General features: G+C 35.7%; 1 protein-coding gene across 2 annotated transcripts in view; it reads right to left on the reverse strand.

Moving 5' to 3' along the window:
* Positions 1-8,116: 8,116 nt before the first annotated feature.
* The window catches only part of LOC145670446 (mitochondrial inner membrane protease subunit 1), a 49,056-nt gene continuing 30,750 nt past the window's right edge, over positions 8,117-26,422 (reverse strand). For both annotated transcript variants that reach the window (XM_081739130.1, XM_081739131.1), the window contains exons 3-4: positions 23,399-23,599; positions 8,117-8,464 (exon numbers count right to left, since the gene is read on the reverse strand). In XM_081739130.1, coding sequence (XP_081595256.1) covers positions 8,291-8,464; positions 23,399-23,599 — 375 coding nt within the window. In that variant the 3' untranslated portion in view covers positions 8,117-8,290. The remainder of the gene's footprint in view (positions 8,465-23,398; positions 23,600-26,422) is intronic.

Consider the following 26,422-nt stretch of genomic DNA (forward strand, 5'->3'; position numbering starts at 1 on the left):
CTGATAAACGTAAATTTTCTAGATGTAAGTCAACATTATTGCAAATTGACTAACACAACTTTTCATTCAAGCTAATCACAGGTTATAAGTCAGGGTTGCTGGCTTTCTAAATTCGTCATTGCAAACGTTCAATGTATAGAAATGAAAATGTATGTCCTGGAGTCCCTATATGCGGGCAGCGGTCAAATTACACACTTTCAAATGGGTTAAGTAGTATTTTCTTTCAAAGTTTCTCAAAACAGATAGCGTATGGAACCAATCTTTCGTCTCTACGCCAATCCTGTGCAAAATGGTGGGGTGTTTACACTACGTCTACATGCTGAATCTTAAAGTTCATGACCACCTCTTACACCTAAAGCTTTGAAACAAATGTCGAAATATGTGGTTCTTCACATCAAAACGACACTTGTAAATGCAAAACAGTCACGTGGTCTAGAGGTTTCTAGATTGCTTCTACCAGACGGGCTGTCGGTAAGTTGTAGCTTTCAAACTATATGCTACGTGCCCCTCTTTTCAATTGCCAATTTTGAGTTGTACCTCACCTGGGACCCTGCGGGAACCATGGGGCAAATATTTTCACTTCGTTAAATTATGCTTTTACAATGATGAAACAGGTGTTTTGGCGTTTTAGCATAGGTTACCAACGTACTTTAGGTACACCTGCTATCTAAAATAGATCAAAATGTTCTATATATTTTAGCCTCTGCAAAGGCGGGGTCACTTCCGGGCAAGAAACGAACAACTGTTTTGGAACTTGCTCGAGAAGTCCTATCAGGAAATAAATAGAATGTCTCCCAATTCAAGGTGCAGTTTCGATATCATCCCTGGTCAGATTAGGTTATTTTCAAACAAAGTTAAACTAATCTGAACAACTGGTTTGTTTAAATTTTACTACATGTTGGTACAAACAGCCAACTGCTTATTAAAATTAACTGAGAGCTACTCAATATTAGTTTAGATTTTTTTTTTTTCAAAAGAAGTTTAAACTGTTAACTCATTAAAGACACTTTGAACCAAATCCATTCGTTCGTATAAATATTTTTATTATTATTACTAGCAGCGTTCACCCCGCTTCGCTGCGGTCACCCCGGAACGCAATAAACTTTGTTACTTAGATAATTTTTACTTTTTCGCTTTCAAGTGATATGATAAAAACCATAGAAGATTGCAGTAAATCTTAACATTATATCGCCTGTCATTTATGTTAACCCGCCCCGCTTCGCTGCGGTCATCCCGGTGCTGGCATATTGTAAAAGTGTCTGTAAAAATAAGCAAATCAATTAAAAAATTTTAAACAGAAGATTCAAGCTATTTTCCGCTGTATATCGCCTGTCATTTATGTTAACCCGCCGAGTGACACGGTCATGCGGGTTGCATATAAATACGTTTATTTTTACCTATGATGAACTAATAACAAAGGATTTGTACGTTATGGACACTTGAATGGTCAATTATCTCAAGACACTGGTAATTAAAAATTAAAGTGATATGATAAAAACCATCTAGGGTCCAAATCCTAATAACCCCCCAAAAATGAAAGAAATTGGTTCAGCCGTATTAGCGTGATGAGCGGACAAATTTTTGTACGTTCTCTTTTATATATATAGATTATTATTATTATTATTATTATTATTATTATTATTATTATTATTATTATTATTATTATTATTATTATTATTATTATTATTATTATTATTACATTTGTTTCACAACTTATGAACCAATGATTTGAAGCAATCTAAGTCGGAAGAGTTTCCATTTACTGGTTCAGAAAATAAACAGATTTGTTTTATTTTAAATTTTCATTTCTCTCTGTAAAGAACCCGTCGTATTGTATGTTTTTAATACTCATAGTTCTTATATTCGTTACATAAGGCATATTTCACTGTAAGAAAGCGTAGTTATAAGGAATTAAGCAGAAAGTAAAAAGGAAAATGTAAACAAACTTGTATGTTATACGAAACTGAAAACAATTAAATATCAATTAATTTCGAAGCTCTAGTAGTAAAATTGACACTAAAATAACACACTATTAAGTAGGAAGTTGTAGTGATGGACATGCTATTTATAAACATAGTAAAACGATTAAGTTGAGTTGAGTTTGAGTTTAACGTCCCTTTCACCAGCGAGGCTAAATGAGACGAGACCTACTGACTAACGTGGAATCCGAACCACATGAGCTCCCACCGGGAAGCAAACCTGAACCTCCCACGCCAAAGACACGCACGCTAACCGTTTAGCCACAGAGGAACTCAGTAAAATGATTGAGTTGTTCGTGAAAGAAATTATTTAAGTGTCAGATATTCATTGTTAGTTAATATTTTGTGGTAATATACCTTAAGTTAACGTTTATCTAGGAAGAATTGATAGTAACCACACCACAAAGGTTGAGAAATGCTTTAATGACATACTACAAGTTAACATGAACTATTATGAGTGTAATCCTATTTCCTCCAAATGAGTGTCATTTCAACTTTGCTGTTAGGTATGTTCTGTTTTGAGTCTAGATAAGCTTTTCATATAAGTGTTGGCACAGTCCCCATCATGACGAGATATAATAAAACGTTGAAAAATATTCAACATAGCTAGTACCCTGGATTGAACTTGAACTTTTAAGGCTGAAAAGCAAGCACACTAAAACGAGCGGTACAATGGTTGTGCTATTTAGACTTAGTATGTGAGCACTAATGGTGAAATAGGATTATTATGTCTATTAAATTTAAATATATGTACAATCTGAGTTTTGAAATAATTCACAAAGAAAGAAACACTAGTCTATGTATTGTGGTTTATCACATTTTCTTTTTCACGAGTAATGTTAAGATCACGTGAAAAAAAATAATGACTTTCTGAACCTATTTTGTTACAAGTTCTTGTAAAATTGAGAAGGTACTTAAAATAACAATCAGCAGGTGGTCGAAATAGCAAAAAAAATTCAGCGAATTTCGATAGTCAAACGCAATTTTTTGCTGTTTTATCAGGCAGATATCGAGATAGTATCTTGTTGAAGTATCTTGGGACTAATTGTTAAATATTAAATTTAATGTTAAATTCGTAGTCGAAAGACATCATGTTCGATTGGATTGGGTTTGACTTGACCTCTTAGGCAGCGAGGCTATATGACAAGTAAGATCCAAATTGCGTGAGCTTCTGCCGAGAATCGAACAGGATGTCCTGCGCCGGGAAGCTTACGCTGACCATATAACCACGGAGGAGCTCTCATTATTTGCGAATTCTGATTCTGAAGTATTGGATTTAAATAACTTTTTCTCTATGCACTGAAAATTAATTATGAATTTTAATTAGGAAATAAGGTCTCGTTTTGTGCAATAGAAAATATTAATTTAGCCGAAATCATGTATTGTATAGCTTGCGACAAAACATAACCAATTTTTTCCTCGAAGGTCAAGATCTAAGGGTTTACTTGTCCCTACCATAAATCCTTCATTGTAACTAGATTCCGGCGTTGCCGCTCCAACTCAGGTAGAACTGTATAAAGCTCTCAGTATGGCTAACCCCATTACCTTATCATAGTAGCCCGAGCCCGTGCAGACCTCTAAACACATTACCCCACAGAAATGAGTGCTATAAGTCCAGGCCTTCTAAAGGCTGTTGCGCCAGGAATTTAGTTATCATTATTATTATTGCTAATAATAATATGTAATATTAGTAATAGGCTTAATAAAGATTCTGCCTGTTTATCTGCTCTGCTTGTAAGTATATTATTCCTAACTTTAAGATATAGTTACAGGTCAATATACAATTGATCAGTTTGTTTCTAATGTGATTCGTCACGTATGTAATAACTGGAAAAACTACAAATTAGGATACTATACACAGGAAATTAATAATGATAGCTTTATTAATCCGATATTAACCTGGCGTCCCGGGTCGTTCTAGCCACGTGCGGCTTAGCGTTGTCCTGTAACAGAAAGACCCCTTTGGGATCCAGAGTTTTGAGTTTGTCTTGAGTATGGCTCAACTGCTGACAGTACACAGTTGCGTTGATGCTCTGACCAGCTGGTAGCAGTTCCCAATGTACGATGCCGCGAGCAGTCCACCAAACACACAGGAGGACCTTCTTGTAGTGCAGTACTGGTTCTAGCTGTTTCGCAACCGGTTCATGGGATGCTAATCAATGATGATGACACCGTGGAGCTTCGTACAGGACCCACTTCTCACCATATGCCAACACCTTGCCCAGAAATGACTCCTTCCTCAGACGACACAGCAAAAATACAAAGGGGCCCATTGATCCAATATGTAGTGCTTCCCAAGTTGATGGTGGTGCTGCCGAATGGTTTCTCCACTCACACTGAATTGTAGTTCCAGTTCGTCATATATATCTGGCCATGTTCGCCTCAATTGCTGCCTGACGATCTTCATTTTGTACAATCCGCGGCAAAAAACCTGCAACATGAGGATGTAAGTTTATTGTGAAACTACGCCTAACAGCACAGGGAATGAACATAACGTCTAAGTGGAACGAATCACGCCAGGATAAACCTCGGCCTCCTCCCGTGCACACTTATTTTGGAGCAAAAGACTTCGTCATTTCACAATAAACTTATATGCTCATGTTGCAGGTTTTTTGCCGCGGATTGTACATGTGTTTGTCTTCCGGCACGTGGTGCCTCTTCGAGTGTTTCGTCACCATCCGTAAACTTGTTAAACCACCACAGCACTGTCCCAGGAGCGTCATTTCAGATTTTGTTTTGGGGGGGCAAGACCCCTTGGTATAAGTAAAATTTCGCGTTTTTCACTGATTTTCTACTATTCTATTGATAAAATCCATATAAACCTCAAACTCAGGGGGGGCAATTGCCCCTCCCTGCCCCCCCTAAATGACGCCCCTGCACTGTCCGCGCAGTCACGACACCTTCACCAAAGGCCTGGCATATCTTCTGCCCCGCTGCAGCGGCGTTTGACCCCAGTTTGAACTCGTACAGCATACACGCCCTTATGACGCTCTGTGGAGGTCCCATGTTCACTCTGTCCTTACGCAAGTTCACGGTGTAACTGATCTGCCACAACCAGGTAGTATGTTGGATATATCAAAACCAAAAACTGACCTTCGCCTTCTCTCCATTCATAATCAACTCACGGTGTGAGGACCAATTGAACACAGAGTTCCACAAAAAGCGACAGAATGTTCTTGGTTACCTTTAAATAATCTTTATAACCTGTCGGTTTTCTTATATCTTTCACTTTACTCTATTGTAGAATTATTGAACTTTTTAATACCTCTTCATAACCAAGTGGCTACCCTTTGTGCTTTCTGTTGTATATAATTGGAGGTTCGATCCCAAGAGTAGTGTCGTACAGGAATTCGTGAAGGGGAGCTAATGCTGCCAAGTCTACATAATTCTAGATGTTTCTGTACATATCCTAACGTGGTAAATGTTTATTTTTGCATAATATCTTGGTCAAAGAAAAGCTAAAACTCGGAAACTGTTTTACATCACCACTGCCCGTGATTATACGAAGCCTTGGATAAAAGTCCAAATCTAGGATCCCACTTTAAGCAGTAAATATTCTATCGTGTAGGACACGATGCTCACAGGTGAACGCTACCGCGATCTTCTGCGTGACCATGTCCTGTCATTTGCTCGGCTGCAACATCCGGATGATGATTTCATCTTTCAGCAGGACAATGCGCTGATCAACCGCTCTAGGATGGTAGCAGACTGGTTTGATGAACACTCCTCATATCTAGCAACACTTCCCTGGCCATCATGGTCACTGGACCTCAATCTTATTGAACACATCTGGGACGCCATGGAACGACACCTTCGCGCTGTGGACCCTCTTCCAACCGACTTGTAGACTCTGTTGGTCACTTTGCAGCAGATATGGACTGAGATGCCACAACAATGCTTCAGGCGCCTCTTGGAATCCATGCCGCGGTGGAAGCCGCCGTTATCAGAGCGAAAAGATGTTCTACACGGTACTAGGTCTCTAATTAAACTGGCGATCAGTATATCTATCCATTTCTCAGATATGTAGGCGGAAAAGTGCATGTATTAAGCAATATCTTCTCTAACAATATTTTGTTGCATATGTCCCCAAGAGGGGACATAATATTTGATTCCATGGAACGAACAAGAAAATGATATTTTAACTAGATATTTTATACTCTGAAGCAAAGAAAGAATCTTTATTTTCCAGTCCAGAACCATTTATTACAATTTTTATTATGCATGTTTTCAATATCTTATAATTACATGCAACGTACCAATCTTTCTCTTCTGACCCTCCGCCACCTTGAGTTCAATATAACGCTGCGAGATCATAGTGGTCTCTTAGATGCTTATATCACGTCAAAAAAATTCTTACGTGTCCACCTGAAGGCACATTTTACGGAAAGGGTGGATATACGAGCAAGAGTTATAAAGATGAGCGTTAAATATTGTCCCCTCCAAGGGACACTAGTAGTGAAAGGGTTAAAATAATGAGTCTTTATCATTAAAGGAGTGGGAACTGGAGTCGATCTTGTATGTTTAATTTTTATTTTATTTTGTGCTTTAAGCATGGGCTGCGTGACATGGAAGTGGTATCATTCTGTCACTTACAGAAAAAAATGGCAGAAGGCTAAAACTCAAAATAAAATCTTCAGATCGGAGAAGTCTTCCTAAAAGAATGGCAAACGAATCATGATTCTCGGATAACTATTGATAATGAAGTAGCTACTTGTCTGGAAGTCTATAACTTTTTAATGCGAGATTTTAAATGGGTTAATTTTACATTTTGATTGAGATTTTAGACTTTTGTGTAAGTTACAGCGACCAAAAATAATTGTGGTTAATGGATTCAACATTTAGTCGCAGCTTCCACAATCTCATTATTCAATACACAAACTGGATATCTTACGTCCCACGATTATGGATTGTAGGCTAAAGGAGACGGTAATTAAGAGAATGAATGAAATGGTGGAATAAAGGAAGTTAAAGGAAGTTGAGAACCCCGAGAAAACTCAATTGTTGAGAGCTAGGATCCAGCAAGGAATTCCATCCAACAGAGACGAACGCTCTACTGCACACATTGGTAATAGATCGGCATTAATATTAGGCTATAAAGATCAGAAATAAAACAGATTTTAGAAAAGTTCTTAATGCCTTCAACACTGGCACTTCATTATCACTTTTATATTCCTCCATCATAAATCAGTTAATGGGGTTATTCATTATAGCTTTGGAAATACTCAAAATGTGTTAAAACAAAACTGGCCAAAGCACTAAACATTCGAGGTCTGATAAATAACTCGTTCTATAAAATATTCTTCAAACTGGTGTGACAACCTTCAAAATACTCCCTTTGGGAAGCTATACACTGAAGCCAGCGCCTACTCTACCCTTCGAAGCATTTCTGGAACTATTTCTGAAATGGCCTTCAGAGGTGCTGTCGTATTAGCCTTAATGTCATCAAAATGCTTTCTTTTCAACACTCTTTTGATACTTGGGTGAAGAAAAAAGTACTAGGGGGCGAGACCAGCTGAGTATGGCGGATCGTCTACCACAGTTTTCTTTTCTGGTCAAATCCTGTCTGTGAGCAGGTGCATTGTCATGATAAGGACGCCATGAGTTTATCGCGAGAAGTTCTGGTCGTTTGCATGTCACTCTCTTATAAATTGTTGCAGCACTCCCAAATAGTACATTTGGTTTGGCCTAGTGACATTCATGATGTGCAATCTCATTGCGGATATCAAAAAATTTTATAACATTGTTTTGATTTGTGATTTGATTTCCGGAACTGTTTTGGTCATTGTCACCTTCAGAAACACGAAACGTCGTATTCGGTTGTATTTAGAAGCTCAAGGAGGTCATTTTCAGTAGTTTCTGTGATAAACTCACTTCATTTCATTTCTTATACATATAGGTATAATACGTAAATGGCTCTAATTTCTTCTGATAACTTTTTAAACCTATGTTTCTTCGGTCTACCTTTGAGTTGAGCACTCTGTAGTACTTTCAACAAATGGAAGATCATTTAAAATTAATTTAAATCATTACAAACAAATTCTGTTAAGAGACCAGATATCAAAGTCAAGCAATCGTGACCCTTATATCGCTTCGAGATCAATAAAGTATGACTGGAGTAGCAATAATAAGAAAATAACTTACGCAATCAAAATTTATTACTATTTACTTTCGTTAAAACAATTCACAGTTAGGAAACATTATACTCTATGGGTAACTGTTCTCACACAAATAGATATTTCACCCTCCAATATAACAACATCCATTAAAATATTTGAGAAACCAGTTCGAAGATTATCTTTTTCCTACAAATTCTATCTTTTGTAATTCCACTTCTCATTGTAAGTCAACATTTGAATATCACCTGGTGGCCATACTTTACACACTGCTCGACCACGTATTAAACCCTGCGGCACTGGACCAAATGTTCTGGAATCAGTGGAGTTCCCTCGGTTGTCTCCTTCAAGCCACACGTGACCCCGGGGAACCTGAAAGAAAAACACATTACTTAACAATTCCTTACAGTCCATCCTATAGAAGTGCTTTGTAAACTGAGTACTTCTCGTCACCTCAAATCCTTATATATGAACAAATATCAGAGCCAAAATATGCTACAACGTCTATTGGGTGCTTCCTGCTTCGTATTTTATACGCACATACGAAAATAATTTATTTTAATTATTGCCACGGACTTTGTAAAGCTCAATTATTAAACTTTTGTCCGTGATTGTACTTTTAATTCATTACTCTTCTAATAACTTACAAAAGCAGTAAAAGGAAATTTTAAATATTTCAAAACTCAATTGTAATTAATTTATAAATTCTTTATCTGTAAAAGACTGCTTTGTAATTCTGTCTTTGAATTTGTTTCCAAATACTGAAGTCATCTACCTTATACAAGCCATCGAGTAAGTTCATGCATTGACAAATATGATGAGAGTACTATATTTGTAGGTGCATGTATTTACTATTTCACCACGAGTACAGGAAGTGCATGACCTCACCACTAGTCTAGAATCGAAACTACTTCGTCTCCCTAAGTAGGAAGTAGTAGGGATTCAAAATTCATTTAAAAGAAGACTCCGTATGAAACTGGGGAGCCAATTTCAACATTAGAGAAACACAGAAATATATAGTTTACTAAAATCATTACCCCAAAACTCCATTCTTTTATTTTACCATAAACAGAATGTTCATAAATATTGTTAAGAATTATCAATGACTAAATTTCTAAGAACAACTTTGTTATTGCTACAACTACGATACCTCTCGCATACATCCGATTCTATGTTAATCATAAATAACACACAACATAACCGCACTATGTACAAGACATATTTCTTTAAACAAAGTAATTGACGCATTTTTACTGTTATTGATAAAAGTGACAGTAAAGATTATTTTGTTCATTGCGTCTTCAGGAGTTTTCTTGGACGCTTTCAATCACTTACATCGTGACCTTTCTCAAAACATGGTCACTTATGTGAAGATCGAATCATTTTATGAACACAATCTTGCTGTTTAGGTTCGGAGTGTTAAATATACACTACCCCCTTCGTTGTAAATATACACTACCTAAACTGAGAAGCCAGTAGTGAAAATAACACTCCGAAAATTTATGCTGTCATGCTTCCCTTTGGGCTTTAAAAAACGCGAAGTTTTTTGCAAAATCAACAGTTTAAGTCAATTTTCTGAAGCTTGAAGGAAAAGGATTCATCGAGAGTAGACACTTAGCATTTCCAGTGAAATTCCTCATTCACAAACAGATGCCAAAATGCATCAAATAAATAAATAAATGTACTGGTAGTATTGGTGCACTTTCCGTCAGAAAATCCAGGATCCGGCTCTGGGTGCTTACTATCTTAGTATGTAATGATGGAGATGTAGATTTCTCGTATTTTTCTTTCTTTTTTCTTGATGGTGAAAGCTGAAGGAATTTACAGCTTTGGAGTGTTAAACCGTCACGAAGTTTTTCTTCCTCCAGGGAGAGTCTGTAAAAGACATTTACACTGAGATGTTACAAACATCGGGGAAGCAGTGTCCTTCCTACTACACAATCTTGGATAGCTCGTTCCAAAACTGGCCATTTCATCATTTAAGACGAGCTCCGCAGTGGGCACTCCCCAATCTCAACCGACTATCTTAGTATAAAATGGTGTAAATGTACATTTCTCTTTTTTTTTTTTTTTTTTTTTTTTTCTCGTGCGTATGTGGAAGCTGAAGGAATTTACAGCTTTGGAGTGTTTAAACCGTTATGAAGTTTTTCTTCCTCCAGGGAAGGTCTCCAAACGGCGCTTACACTGAGATGTCACAAACACCGGGGAAGCAGTGTCCTTCCTACTACACAATCTTGGATAGCGCGTTCTAAAACTAGCCATTCCACTATTTAAGATGAGCTCCGCAGTGGGTACTCTAAAAACTCAACCGACTATCTTAGTATGTAATGGTGCAAATGTAGATTTCTCGTATTTTTCTTTTTCTTCTTTTTCTGTCTTCAAGTAGTGATGGTGAAAGCTGAAGAAATTTAACGCTTTGGAGTGTTAAACCGTCATGAGGTTTTTCTTCCTCCAGGAAAAGTCTGCAAAGGACATTTACACTGAGATGTCACAAACATCGGGGAAGCAGTGTCCTTCCTACTACACAATCTTGGATAGCTCGTTCCAAAACTGGCCATTTCACCATTTAAGACGAGCTCCGCAGTGGGCACTCCCCAATCTCAACCGACTATCTTAGTATATAATGGTGTAAATGTACATTTCTCCTTTTTTTTTTTTTTTTTTTTTTCCTAAGTAGTGATGGTGGAAGCTGAAGGAATTTATAGCTTTGGAGTGTTAAACCGTTATGAGGTTCTCCTTCCTCCAGGAAAAGTCTGCAAAGAATATTTACACTGAGATGTCACAAACACCGGGGAAGCGGTGACCTTCCTACTACACAACCTTGGATAGCTCGTTCCAAAACTGGTCATTTCACCATTTAAGACGAGCTCCGCAGTGGGCACTCCCCAATCTCAACCGACTATCTTAGTATATAATGGTGTAAATGTACATTTCTCTCCTTTTTTTTTTTTTTTTTTTTTTTTTTTTCTAAGTAGTGATGGTTGGAAGCTGAAGGAATTTACAGCTTTGGAGTGTTAAACCGTTATGAGGTTCTCCTTCCTCCAGGAAAAGTCTGCAAAGAACATTTACACTGAGATGTCACAAACATCGAGGAAGCAGTGACCTTCCTACTACACAATCTTGGATAGCTCGTTCCAAAACTGGCCATTTCACCATTTAAGATGAGCCCCGCAGTGCGCACCCTCCAATCACAACAAACAAGACAGCACGTGATACTGTTCATGAACTGATTTCTCAAGATAGGCGATCAGCAAAAAACTCAACATTTTCAAGAAGCATGTAAGGTTCATTAACATTAGTATACTGAACGTGCGCAAACTTTCAGCACAGTGGCTGCCAAAATGCCTCAGCAGTAATCAGAAGAAAGAATGAATTGAAGAATCCAAAGCAGTTGTGACCCATTTTGAGCCTACTGCTCTACATTTTTGGTCCGATTAGTGGCTGAGGATGAAGCCTGACTCCTATCTATGATCTTAAGACCAAGGATCACTCAATGGAGTACCGCCTCACTCGAGGTCTGGGCAACTAAGTAGTTCTGCACCCAGAAAAATCAGCCACGGAGGTCATGACTTCAATTTTCTGAGATAAAGATGATATGGTGTTGGGAAACTACTTACCTTGGTGAGTATTATGGTAACCTATTTGGTCTAGGAATTAATTCGTGCGGGTGAACAAGAGATGGCGCAACGAACGGAGCGTCCCACAGTTCCGTGTATCCACACATGTGTTGCAAACCCCTGTCATCGCGTATCGTTCGTAGTATAGGGCAGTGGATTAAAGCGTCAACAACACCAGTTTGTAGTTAAGTGAACATGGCGCAATTTGTGCCTGATAAAGTGTTTTTGCGGGGTGTCCTGCTGCATTACTTTAACATGCAGAAAAGTGCGACTGAAAGTCATCGTATTTTGGTGGAAGTGTATGGTGACCATGCTCTAGCTGAGCGAACGTGTCAGAAATGGTTTGCACGGTTTAGAAGTGGTGATTTCGGCTTGGCAGACCAAGAGCGAGCTGGACAGCCAAAACAATTTCAAGACGAAGAATTGACAGCATTGCTCGAGCAGGATTCGTGTCAAACGCAGGAACAACTTGCAGCAGCATTAGGCGTTGATCAAACAACAGTCTCCAAACGCTTGAAAGCCATGGGAATGATTCAAAAGATGTCACATTGGGTTCCACATGAATTGAAAGACAGAGACGTTGAAAGACGAAAAACCATTTGCGAATTGCTGCTTCAACGACAGAGCAGAAAGGGGTTTCTGCATCGAATTATTACGGGTGATGAGAAGTGGATTCATTACGAGAACCCTAAACGAAAAAAGGCCTGGGTGAAACCAAGTGAACCAGGTCCATCACAACCAAAACGAGATATTCACTGTGCAAAGGTTATGCTGTGCATATGGTGGGATATGAAAGGTGTGGTGTACTATGAGCTGCTGCAACCGGGTGAAACTATGAACGGAGAACGTTATCGACGACAATTAATGCGTTTGAAGCAAGCTCTGGCCAGAACACGACCAGAATGGGAGAACAGACATGATAAACTTATTGTTCAACATGATAACGCTCGCCCACATGTCGCAAAACCGGTCAAAACCTATTTAGGAAATGTCGGATGGGAAGTTTTACCCCACCCGCCGTATTCACCAGACGTTGCTCCTTCGGACTACTACTTGTTCGATTGCATGAACAACGATTTGATTGGACAGCGGTTTACTTCTTCAGAAGATATCGAAACATGGGTCTCTGACTGGATCGCTTCCAAGGATGAGGACTTCTTTCGCCACGGAATCCGTACATTGCCTGACAGATGGGCGAAAGTGGTGGCTAGCGATGGACAATATTTTTCTTAAGGTATATATGTATTTTGTGTTTGTACTACAGCTTCAATGTGTGCGTACCAACCGCACGAATTAATTCCTAGACCAAATATTTGACCAGCTGCATGAAGCAATTAAGATTAAACACTGTCTAAAAGGTCGAAACATATTTTCATTTCGTACAATTGTTCAGCGACCCACATTATGGCTGTCAAAGTAAACACCCTGTGATTCGAACTGCTCCGTTATCCCCTCTATTCACTTGCCCTCGCTTCCCCTCTTCCCCCTAATTATAATTTGTACCTAAACTTGAAGTAACGCCTCAGCCAAGCATTATTTTGAGCACATTCCTGATGTCCAACATGTCGCGAAGACCGGGTTTGAGGCCCACGTATTTTTTTTTCTTTTTTTTTTTCTAGAGTTAGAAAAGCTGTAACATCGCTATACCAAGAGCATTAGTCTCAGAGGGGACTATGTTGAGTAACAGTGTAATTTCATTCCTCTTTTTGACTAAAGCCAGGAATTTCTATGAACTTTTTCGTAGTTCGCACACACTCGTAATGTAATACGATTTTTATTTACTTTTTAGTATGTTTTAGTTGTTCTATATCCTCCACTATTTCAACCTCTAATAGTCGTAAAATCTTTGGAATGAAAGGAAAAGTTTCAGTTTTACGTCTCACATTATGCCAGTTAGGCTAAAGGAGACGGTAATGATGAGAAATGAATGAAATGGTGGAATGAAGAAAATGGGAGGAAACGGGAGAAACCCCAGAAAGCCTACAAACACGGTGTTTGTCCACCACAAAGTCCACACGGCGCAAGCTGGGATCGAACCAGGGACCTCAAGCACTGTAGGTGAACGCTCCACCACTGAGCCACCGCACCCCTCGTAAAGTCTTTGTCTGAGTTGGTTGTTTCTACGAGGAAAACTCGAACTGCTTCTGTGGATCACAAAGACCTTAATGTTCTCAGAATGAGGTTTTATCCTGAATCTGTGAAATTTAAAAGGTGGACTGAAGAGTCCTAAGATTTCTTGATTTTTCGTGAATTTGTAAAGGATACGAAATATTTAATGGGTAAAATAATGAATAGCAAAAGTTGAAAACACAATTTCCAGTCTTCAAAAAAACCGTCCATTTTGGCATCAGTGTTGTCACCTAGGTTTCCAACTCTACCTAGGTTTTTCTATATGTAGAGAGTTTTCTATATTGAATCTAGCAGTAAATTTAGATGCCTATAACCAGCTTAAATTGTTTTATAACTTCGTGTCTAATAGTTTATAATATGATTGCATTGTTTGTTCGATACTGCGTACTCACAACATCGTAACCATAACTAAAATTAAGTTAAAATTAAGCATTGTTACTGCAGCTGTATCACAAAATGGATTTTAACTTAATAGGAAAGTCACCACGATAAAAATTAAAACTATAGTATAAAGTCTAAACTTTAGGCCTTCTGGGTAGCATAAAATTTGGTTTTAAATTTTGAAGTTTCGCAACAATTGCTGAGGTTGAGAGAGGCCGTCCTAAATTACTGGACATAAAATAATAAATTTGGTCTAGAGAATTCTCTACATATAGAACAAGAATTTTAGGAAAACTAAAAATGGATCAAAAGATTGCGATCTTTGCCATTAATTAGTATTTGTATTAGGAGCCACAAAATTTTTGAACGGCTCCTAAATCGAATTTTCGTATTTACTGCGAAATAAGCACATCATATTACGTTAAGTGATAGTTTGGGTTTGGTAACATTATATGTAGTTCTCCAGATATAAGGCGTACAAGAAAATTTTTTGATTTAACTATATTGGATCTTTTGATCCAAAAAATTAAAAGTGTAGTATAAAGTCTAAACTTTAGGCCTTCTGGCTAGAATAAAATTTAGTCTTAAATTCTGAAGTTTCGCAACAACTGCTGAGATTGAGAGAGAGAGACCTAAATTACTGGACATAAAACAATAAATTTGGTTAAGAGATTTCTCTACCTATAGAAAAACTTACACAGACTTGGGAAATGCTACGCTGATAACAATCTGGAGAGTTTTTCTTGAAGACTGGAAACTGTTTTCAACTTGACATGCCTGTATTTATCAAATTTACTCATTACACTTCTTAAAGTACAGAGATTTACGATAAAGCCAAAGGATCTTACGACTCTTCAGTCTATCTCTTAAATTTTACAGATTCAGGATAAAACCACAGTCTAAGAAGACCTTAAAATGTGGGATTCAGAGAAGCAATTCGTTTTCTTCCTAGAAATAATCAGCCAAGATGAAGATCTCAGGACTATTAGAGGTTGAAATATTGGATATCGAACAAAGGAAACGCACTGAAAAATTTTAATTTTTATTATATATATATATATATATATATATATATATATATATATTAAAATGCTAGAAACGCTTATATGTTTGTGGCCAATCCTTTCGACAGTAAGTTCTCGGGAATCATAGGCTCTAGAAAGATGCCACTTTCACTGATCGATAGCAAATTTTGTGTAGATTGTTCAGTTCTAATTGAATATTCGAAACACATGGCCGTTACGTTTCTATTACATATTTTGTGGGTACACTGGAAATGTTGAAATTTTAAAAAAGTAAAGCATCGTATCCTAGGGGTTACATATTTCAATACCACATATTTGTATATGGGGTAGTATATATATCAGGCGTTTGCTTCATGGAAAAATTATAATGAAAAACGAAGGATAAACCATTTCTCCAACCTAAGATGAATCTTTATTGTTTGGAGTGTTTTGCCCAATGAACACCATATATCACTGAGATCATAATTAATTGTGTATGTAATGAATTTGCTTATTACATACTGCATGCAAGAAGAAAGAAAACACTGATCACACATGAATGGGCAGAACCGGAATCATACATGAACCAGAAGTAGGCTCAAATCTTGCAAACGGTGCGAGATATTGGAAAAATAATCGAAAAAATCTCCTCTTTATGGTACCCCTTGCCGATTTTTATCAAGACGTCTTTCACTTGAGTCTGTAAAGGGACATGTACAGATGTTGTGACATGTAAAGGGACATGTACAGAATGACAAGGAAACTCATGCTCATATGTAAATGATGTGCTGCGTAGAGAGCCCAGGTTCAGCTAGTGTTATTATATAAGCATGTCTACTGAGTTTCATTTTCAAACTTTCAGTATATTTTCAGTACATTCAGTATAACTATCGGCAAAATTCCAGTACCTATTAAAATGATATTTTTAAAGTTCTTTAAGAATGATCACACTCTTGACTATTTCAGGTTTGTAATTGTTATACCATCAAAAGTATATTTTATTTTCAATAAATTTACTTAGCCTTGATTTTTTGAAATATAAATTACTTTTTAAAAATTTTTAAAGGGCCTTCCAACTTCCCTCATAGCCCTCCACTCCACTCATTGCTTCAAATGTCTAATTACAAAATGTATACAACTCTTCCTTTGGAAAAATTTACAATCAGGAAAAATTTACAATCTCAATGAATACAAAATTGCTTCTAAGACTATTAAAACATTTACAAAAAAAAGTATTGTTTACAAATTACGTTTCATGATTTTTCCAGTAAGTGAATCAAAATTCCAGAATTTCCAGTATCAAAATTAAATTCCAGTACAATTCAAGTATTTCCAGTATCAGTAGACACCCTGTATATTCTTATAAGAACGAAGAAAATCAATTACATGAAACTAAAATTCACTGAAAAGATTTTGGGTGTAACAGGTAAAAAACGTTATTAAAGATAACTACATAATAGAAGGGGCTTATTAAGAGATTGAACAGAGATTGTTCTAAGACGAGGTATAAAATCACGGAGAAAATAAAACAAGCGATAGAGAAAAAAAGTACTACTGTTATGGAAAATATTACAGCAAATAATTATTACGTCCATACGATGTTAAGTAAAAATCATGGTGTATGCAAGACCTTCCATTTCCTACAGGTAAGTTACCTATGATATGGAAATCTTACGGTAAGGAATTATATTTGTGGTGATAGAGATCGGAACTTGATAAGTAAGTCAAGTTCCTATTCTCGATTTAGACTTAAATTTCATGAGGTCACCAGGGTTTCTGTGTTATTTTGTCTCCATTTCTAATGTACTCGAGACGCCCTTCTTTCATTAAGCCATTTTCCAGATATGAATGTAGTCTTGTTCACATGAACCTCGCCATCCATCGCTCTATAGAAAGTCCCCGAGACAACTCACAGTTGGAACTAAATCAAACAAATGTAGATATTCCTTGGCCAATTAAGATTTTAATTTATAGCTACAGTATTAGAATCTCCTAAGTACGGTTAAGAGAATTGGCACAATGAGAGGCCAAAATTTTTGAACAAGAGTGTACATGTATATAAATATCATTCGTCTCTTGCTTAATGTTATCTAATGTTGATGGACGAAAATGCCTAATATTGAAAATAGATAAGCATCAATATTAGATATACTTAAAACGACTACGAAGATAGACAGGCATCAACATTAGAAATAGTTATAAAGACTACGAAGATAGATAAACATCAATATTAGAGGTACTTAAAATCCTCCGAAGATAGATAAGCATTAATATTAGAAATAATTACAAAGACTACGAAGATAGATAAGCATCAATATTAGGGATACTTGAAAAGACTACGAAGATAGATAAACATCAACATTAGAGATATACAGGGTTCCTACAAAAAACTGAAGATCAATTTCCCTGACATAAGTTCTTGAATATAAATGGGAAGATATTATAACAGTATTGTGTAATTTTTATATAATAACTTGTATTTACGGGCAAAATATGCTTTTAAAATATGTACAAGGTGTTCAAAAGGAAGAAGAAAATATAAGGAGAAATTGATATAATTTCTTTTCTATTATTATGATTGATGTGCTGTTGTGATAGTGATATGACATGTTTTGTAAGTTGTCATAGCAACGGAAAACATGTAATATATAGAAAATCCATCTTGTGAAACTTACATATACAATATGTGTAAATGTTTAACTTATTACGTACTACAATAAAAAAAAAAAAAGGTAATATCGAAATGAAGTGTTTAGATGGATTTTAATAAAACGATAACCTAGATCATATAAATATACGGATTGTGGGCTATAACGACATATAAAATATGCAGAACAAGCATTAAGCTCATTACAAACTGGTGTTTTCCGTAGTAATACACATTTAGTGGTCATTATAAATTGGTGGTTTGCCGCCTCAGGAATTCAGGAGATTTGTGAGAATTTAAGTAAACAATCTCCTAAATAAATAACTGCATATTGATTTTAAGGTTACGTAGTAATTTTATTAAATACATCAAAACTGAATATACCTTATTAAGGAGTGGAAGAAAAATTTACAGAAATACTAAAATGAGTCTTCCTGGTAATAAAAATACCCTGAAGCAACTAATATCAGGGAAATGTACACTTCCTCTGACCTAGCTGACCTTTTAAACAACAGATTGGACAATTGAAGCAAGATTTTTTTTTGGGCAAATGAATCAGCAGATAGGACAATTGAAGCAAGAATTGAAGCAATATTTTGGTGAGCAAATGAATCAGCAGATTGTACAATTGAAGCAACAACTCGATAGTAATAGTCAACATCTATCAGTTACCGAAGAAATTTCATTACAAGTTAGCATGAATGCATTAAGTGAACCTGTAGATCCTAAATTTGCATCGACGAAGGAATATGACGTCATTGATTTAAATGTGTGGATAAAATTTGCTGAGTGTTCGCAAAAATATACTGTGGTATTGGTTGAATTACATTATCCCGACTTCTCTATTCGAATGTTTTTGATTGTCTTACTGATGCGTGTAACGAAGATCTTAGTATGCATCAATATGCGAAAAGTTATGGTCATCTTCGTCTAATGAATGCTATTTATTGGTTGCTTGTATTCAATGTATATTCAACATGATATTAATTATGGAGACGAAGTAATTGCAATAGAATCGTTTAATGATATGTACACGACATTGGTTCATGTAGCAGGAAGAAAGTTGATTGCAGTATTCGTGAAATTCAGGAAGAGAACGTGGGTTCCCACCAATGCTTGTAGTGATTGTTCGATTGAGTTGGAGCTGTTGAAATGTTCACTGAACGAAAAGACCAAAATGATAATAGTGAACAATCCGATGGTGTTTTTACAGAACGTGATGCAATGCGTTGACTTCAATCATCTAGGTATGACATTGCAAAATTTTGAAAATTCATCAATGGTGCAATACAATATTAACTTGAACCAAACTAACCTTAATCGAAACCAAGTTCAAAATATCCATGTGAGATTAAAGTGTGATTCCAATGTAAAAAGTTATGTAATATTAACGGTAATGTAACCAAATCTAATCTTAGTAACAACAGTAATAGTAATCGTACTACACTTAGGAAGCATGTAATCATTAGATCTAATTTCCATCAAATTGGATTTCGTAGACATTTCCTAGATGGCAAAAATTCTCGAAATAAGATATAAAGAACTGTAGATGTAAATAACGCGCAAGATTGTATTATGACTTATGACTTTCAATGCAACCTAAACGAATTCGTTGGTCATGTAACTTAAGCTAAAGTTACGGCGTCAGAGAAAACTATATTCAATTGATTTTTGTTTATCTTCACTGTAAATACCGTTATGATTTCGTTTGTTATTTGTACTTTATTTGAATTCTATGAAGATAATATAAATGTTCAAACAAATGACTTAGTCTTTGTAAAACTACACCCTCAAAACTATACGTCCTTAAAAAGGATTTATAAATTTTGTGATTTATTTGCTGGACCATATTTATGTATAAGACAAGTTAATCCTAAAGTTTTCGAATTAATGGGCGTGAAGACTGGAGAACTTTTGGGCTTACGCAATATTGATGAACTTAAGTCATGGCGTCCTTCGAAGTATACTAAAAGCAAATGTATGCAATTAGTTCCTTCGGAAGTTGTAACCAAAGATAACATGAATGACATTTAACCTTTGGACTAATTCTTAATATGAAAGTTTCTTTATTTATGTTAGTTTATGTTATGATGTTTTGTGTTTTGTTCTAGATATTGTCGATATTTCATTTATAAATTGCATTTTGTTTAAATATGTAATATATTTGATCCTTTCTCATTTAAGAGAACAATCATACAAATATCATAATATCCTTTTCGCAATTTTCTTAGTTTTGCCAAGAAAATCACATAGATTTTGTTAACTTCCAACTTGTAACACGTATCGATGGCCTCGAAAGGACTTTAAATTAAACAACTTTTATAACGTTATTTTAATGTACCTTTTATTGTCGATGTTGAATTGTATAAAATGAAATTAATTATAAGAATTAAGATAAATATGAAAATAATATTGATATAAAAGTAAAATATGATATATGATTGTATGAATTGTAATTATTGCATATACAAGGGTCATTCGAAAACTAAAATAATCAATATGGGATATCCAAAGTCCAGGATTTCTTTTTTTATTATTATTATTATTTTTAAACAAAAGAAAGGTCCCATTTTTCGGGAGACATTATGTAACGGTATTGTGTAATTTTTATATAATAACTTGTATTTACGGGCAAAATATGCTTTTAAAATATGCACAAGGTGTTCAAAAGGAAGAAGAAAATATAAGGAGAAATAGATGTAATTTCTTTTCTATTATTATGATTGATGTGCTGTTGTGATAGTGATATGACATGTTTTGTAAGTTGTCATAGCAACGGAAAACATGTAATATATAGAAAATCCATCTTGTGAAACTTACATATACAATGTGTGTAAATGTTTAACTTATTACGTACTACAATAAAAAAAAGGTAATATCGAAATGAAGTGTTTAGATGGATTTTGATAAAACAGTAACCTAGATTATATAAATATACGGAATGTGGTCTATAACGACATATAAAATATGAAGAACAAGCATTAAGCTCATTACGAACTCGGTTTTCCGCAGTAATACATATTTAGTGGTCGTTATAATTTGGGTAAGTTTTATCATACCCTTTTTTAACGGCCTCCTCCATCCCCTTAGCCGTCAAACACACACCTTTAATTACCATTTACATATTTGTTATGTTCAATATGAGTTAATTATTATTTACACAAAATTTAACACGTACGTATATATGTATGATACAGTAACACATACCTTAACATTGCAAATTAGACTTCTTTTTTTGCTTGAAAAAAACAATATAAAGCAGTCAAGAATATATTGCCAATTCTTTCTGAGCCTAATACTATCAGTCCTAATATCACCAACTCTGAGACATGTTAATCCTCACATTTACATTTTTAAACAGAATATTGTTTTGTTTTCAGTTCTTGAATTTGTTCTACGAGGGTGTCTTGTTCTTGTTTGTAACATAATTCCACTAGTTTCTTCAATCTTTCAATTTCTTATATTCAGCATTTAGTTTTGTTTCGCCTTTGATTTTACTTTCCTGTGCACTTTGGATTCGTTTCTGTTTAAGATATTCATTATAGCGTCTCCGAGTTGAACGAACTAAGAGAAGCATTCTTCGATCAATAGGAACAGATTCCACGCTCATCATGCACCCTCCTCTATGTTACCGGAGAATCTTCAAATGGGTTTTTACAATAAGTGTCTTATTCACTGAGAACCCACCCTGCACCGAGGCATTGCCGTGGGATAAAATTAAACATATTTTCACAACATGCCACACATAGGAATATTTTTATTTCTTGAATGTTACCTTTGCAAAGAAGTCATCTAACCTGATGCTGCCCATCTTCTCTTCGTATTCTCTGAAGCCAACTACAAGAAACTCCTGGATTTCAATACAGAAAGATACAAATTGACACTTTGCTTTCTCAGATACTGAATAAAATAATCTGTTATGCTCATGTAGAGTTCGTAGAATGCGCTTCATCCTAGTCTCAGCAACTTCTGGTTTGCTCTTTTGTAGCCTGGGGTCCAAAACTGACAGAGCACGTACTAGTTTGTACTTCAGAGGGCTCCTATCCAACAATCTTCTTGATTGTGCCCACCAAAAAGTTTCGACAAGCAAGTCTGAAAGCTAGTTTATCTTTATCTGATGCTATCAGTTCTTTCAATAGTTTTTTTTTTTTTTTTTTTGGGGGGGGGGTCTTAAAACCAATGCTCACCTTTCTTATTTCTAGTAAATTTTCATTTACAGTCAAATTCACAGCAAGAAGCTTCACTGCACTGTCGGCAAGTTTCATAATGCTTTGTTGACACAATGACTCATTAGATTCCTTAAAAGAGATAGAAGTTCTGAGTACAGGAAGCGAACAAATAGCTCAAGACTCTGGAATGTCCTTTAAAATGTTTCACAATCTGCTGTAACAGCTTTGAAGAAACGTAATTTACATTTCATGCATTGTCTTGTATAGTCCACAGCAAAAAACCTGCACCATGAGTATGTAAGTTTATTGCGAAACTACGTCTAAGAACCCAGGGAATCAACATAACGTCTAAGTGGCACGAATCATGCAGCAGAAACTTCGGTGCCCTCCTATACACACTTACTTTGGAGCAAAAGACTTCGTAGTTTCACAATAAACTTACATGCTCATGTTGCAGGACTGCACATTTACGTTCTCTGACTTTCCATAACATTTTACGCAAAATGTATGATTTCCCTGATTTTCCAGAATGTGGGAACCCTGAATATACTTTAAAATATTACGAAGATAGATAAGCATCAATATTAAAAATAGTTATAAAGACTACGAAGATAAACAACCATCAATATTAGAGACACTTGAAAAGACTACGAAGATAGATAAACATCAATATCAGAAATATACGTAAAAATACTATGAAGATACATAAGCATCAATATTAGAGATAGTTATAACTTAAAGACTAAGATAGATAGGCATCAATATTAGAGGTACTTAAAGACTGCCAAGATAGATAAGCATCAATATTCGAGATATACTTGAAAATAATACGCAGGTAGATAATAAAAAAACCGAATAGTTATAAAGCCTACGAAAATAGATAAGCATCAATATTAGAGATATACTTAAAAATAATACGAAGATAGATAAGCATCAACATTAGAAATTGTTATAAAGACTACGAAGATTGATAAGCATCAATATTAGAGATACTTAAAAATACTACGAAGATAGATAAGCATTAATATTAGACATATATCTACAGACTACGTAGATAGATAAGTATCTATATTAGAGATATACTTAAAAAGACTACGTAGATAAATAAGCATCAATATTAGAGATATACTTAAAAATACTACTACGATAGATAAATATCAATACTAGAGATACTTAAAAAGACTCCGAAGATAGATAAGCATGAACACTAGATATACTGAAAAATACTACAAAAATAGATAAGCGTCAATATTAGGGATACTTAAAAAGAGTACGAAGATAGATAAGCATTAATATTAGAGATACTTAAAAAGACAAAGACTGATGAGAATCAACATTAGATACATAAAAAGACTTACTACTAAAGACGTGAGCAATCCATCTCTGACTCTATCTCCTGGTAAAGCTGTCACTCGTTTGCATATGTGCTGGTGGGGATTCACTGGAGATCTCACAACAACGATGTCTCCCCGTTTGTAGTTATGCAGTCTCGGAGTAAAATGTTCTGTCACGATCACGTCATCTGAATAGATGGTTGGTTCCATAGACGGACCTGTACACTGAAAAGCAAAACAACAATAATTTACGTTATATTACAGTTTTCGGAATACAACTCGATACAATAAAATAATTTCATATTTATCCAGCAATCTAATCACTTTTCAAGACCAAAGAATTCTTCAAAAATATTGAACCTCTAAAAGAATTTCTCATGGTCAACATTTCCACAGTCATGACAAAATCAATCAAGCTTAATAGAATGGTTCAGATATACAGATGAGGCATTAGGTAAGTGCTAGGATAAAAGTATAATTGTAGAATGGGGTTATGTGGAAAAATAAATGTAGTTTCCACTTTCACTTTTTTTTTTTTTGCTTTTTTTTTTTTTTTTATTGACTTGAACGTCCCCTGTACGCAAGATTGGAAAAAATAGTTTGTTTTTTTAAAAAAAGAACATGTGTTTAAAACATGAAAAAGGTGTTCAAAATGTTTTAAACATATTTTAAAACACAAACGAAAAAAAAAACATGTTTTAAACATTTTGAACAGTTTAAAACATGATTTTATTTTAAATATATTTCAAAATCGTGTAATAGCGTATTTATTGCTTTCTTGCTTTTGCACTTGATCTTTTCATTTATTTTATTCTCGTTAAGACTATAATGTGTTGGGTACAAAATATTTCAGTATAAATTAGTAATTCTCAACTTATTTCATATCACGACCCCCTTTTATTGCACCCTCTTGCCAGTAACTCTCATTAGTACTTTCTTGGTTGTAATAAGCTTTTTAGATAGATTTTAAAATCTACCTACTATAGAGATTTCACACAATCTATCTATATACATGCAAAACAAAAGTCCTCACCATCCTTGTGTAGTCTGACACATCAGATGGAGCCATATAGTATCATGGCGGACATCTTTGATTGGTATTCGAAATTTCAAATGCAAAGAGAGTCAAGTCATATGTTTTAAGGCTAGAATTTTACAAGGAATACGGTTATTTTAGCCCTAAAGCAAGTCATTTCGGAGTTACTGCTTCTGAAAGTTTTCTAGTTATGCCTTTAGGGACTAAGCTCGCGTCTCGTGGAGGCGGGTGAGATTTTTGTTGCAAAATTTGATTACTATTTCAGAATACTGATGCTAATAAAATAATTTTAAAATAATAAATTTTCGAAAAATAATGTTTGAAGAACACTTTATGTTGTGCTAACTTTAGAATATTTTCTGCAAGAATATGTAATTGGTTGTTTTTTGAGTTAATAATTTACTGAAGAAAGGTAATATTTTGGGCATTCAAAGCACAATGGATCCAAATCCATTTTCAATAAAGTTCAGTTCTGCTCAGCAAATTAATTTTATTTCAAACCGTAATATCTTCACAGTCAAGAGTCCAAAACAAATGTCACTAAAACCATGTAAAAGGGCGTGGAATAGTTTCATATGAGAGCCGCTAGACAGGGGCGTCAGTGGGACAGGAGGGCAACCGCCCCCATTCCCACTCTGGATTTAAAATTTTGGGGCATTAAGGCAGTTTTAGAAACTTTTTGATAAGCAAAGTCCAACAGAACACGCTTGAGGTTCTTACACCGAATAAATACGAAGAACATCCAGATTATTAAAACTGGAAAGTTGCTTAGGCTCAATTTCCAGAATTTTAAGCAGGCCCGAAACTCGCAAGTAGAGCCACCTTTGGAATCCTTGGGTCAATATACAAAAAAGCAATATAGGTCCTTACGGCCAATGGAAATGGATTATAACTGATCAATTCCGTATTTATTCGGAGTAAGGACTTCAAACCTTTTATGTTGGACTTTGCTCAGCAAAAGGTTTCTAAATCTGCATTTCTCCCTCCAAAATCTGAAATTTAGGGTAAGGGGCGGACGACAACCTCAAAACGTACGCTCCTCTCTTGCGGCAATTATATAAAATTATAGATTGCATCTTGTCATGAAGTTTCTCTTTCTTTCATCTCGGATATTTGGTTGTGAAAATATGACGTTTTCCGTCGGTGTATTCTTTTGGATACACCCTGCATTTATTTAACGTAATTATGAAAATGAAATGAAATCTTTAAGTTTTACGTCCCACGATTATACCGGTTAAGCTAAAGGAGACGGTGATGATGAGAAATGAATGAAATGGTGGAATGAAGAAACTGAGAGGAAACGGGAGAACCCCGAGAAAACCCACGAGCACGGTGTTTGTCCACTACACAGTCCACACAGCGCGAGCTGGGATCGAACCACGAACCCCAAGCACCCCAAGCAAGAGTGGAGGCGAACGCTCTACCACTGAGTCACCGCGCCCCCCTTAACGTAATTATGAATCATTGACTGGCATTCGGAGCTTGACTTGTTAATCATTCCCATGCTGACCGTAAACAATATGTTAATATCTAAAATTTATGAGCAAGGAGGGGAAAATTATCCCTTCTCCCCTATTTCATCAACGTCCATGTCTAGCGATTGTCCTATGAAACTAGTCCACACCCTTTCACGTGGTTTTTGTTTAATTGATTTCGTATCCTTGGCTACGTTTGCTGAGCAAAAGTGAACCTTTCTGAAAATGGATTTGGATCCCTTGTGCTCTGAACGTCCCATATCTAAAATATTTTATGAAAACTGAGTTGGAGCCAAATTTATCCTGCAAGCCAAGTTTGTTCGAAACATATAAAATTAGTTTGTTTAATTTGATTACAGTCTTGCATCAGTAGTAAGGCTATATGAGACAGGGCTTTTTGTTTAAAGTGGGATCCAAACCACTGATTTTGAAATTTTACGTCGGATCGCAGTCAAAATCTATACAGCAAACTCCGACGTCTCGTGCCTCTACCCTCAAAATTTAATGTTAAAAGACCGAAAATTGCGCCCTGCAGCG

This window comes from Thermobia domestica, chromosome 14 (genome assembly GCF_964235325.1).
Source record: "Thermobia domestica chromosome 14, izTheDome1.hap1.1, whole genome shotgun sequence".
NCBI classification, from domain to species: domain Eukaryota; kingdom Metazoa; phylum Arthropoda; class Insecta; order Zygentoma; family Lepismatidae; genus Thermobia; species Thermobia domestica.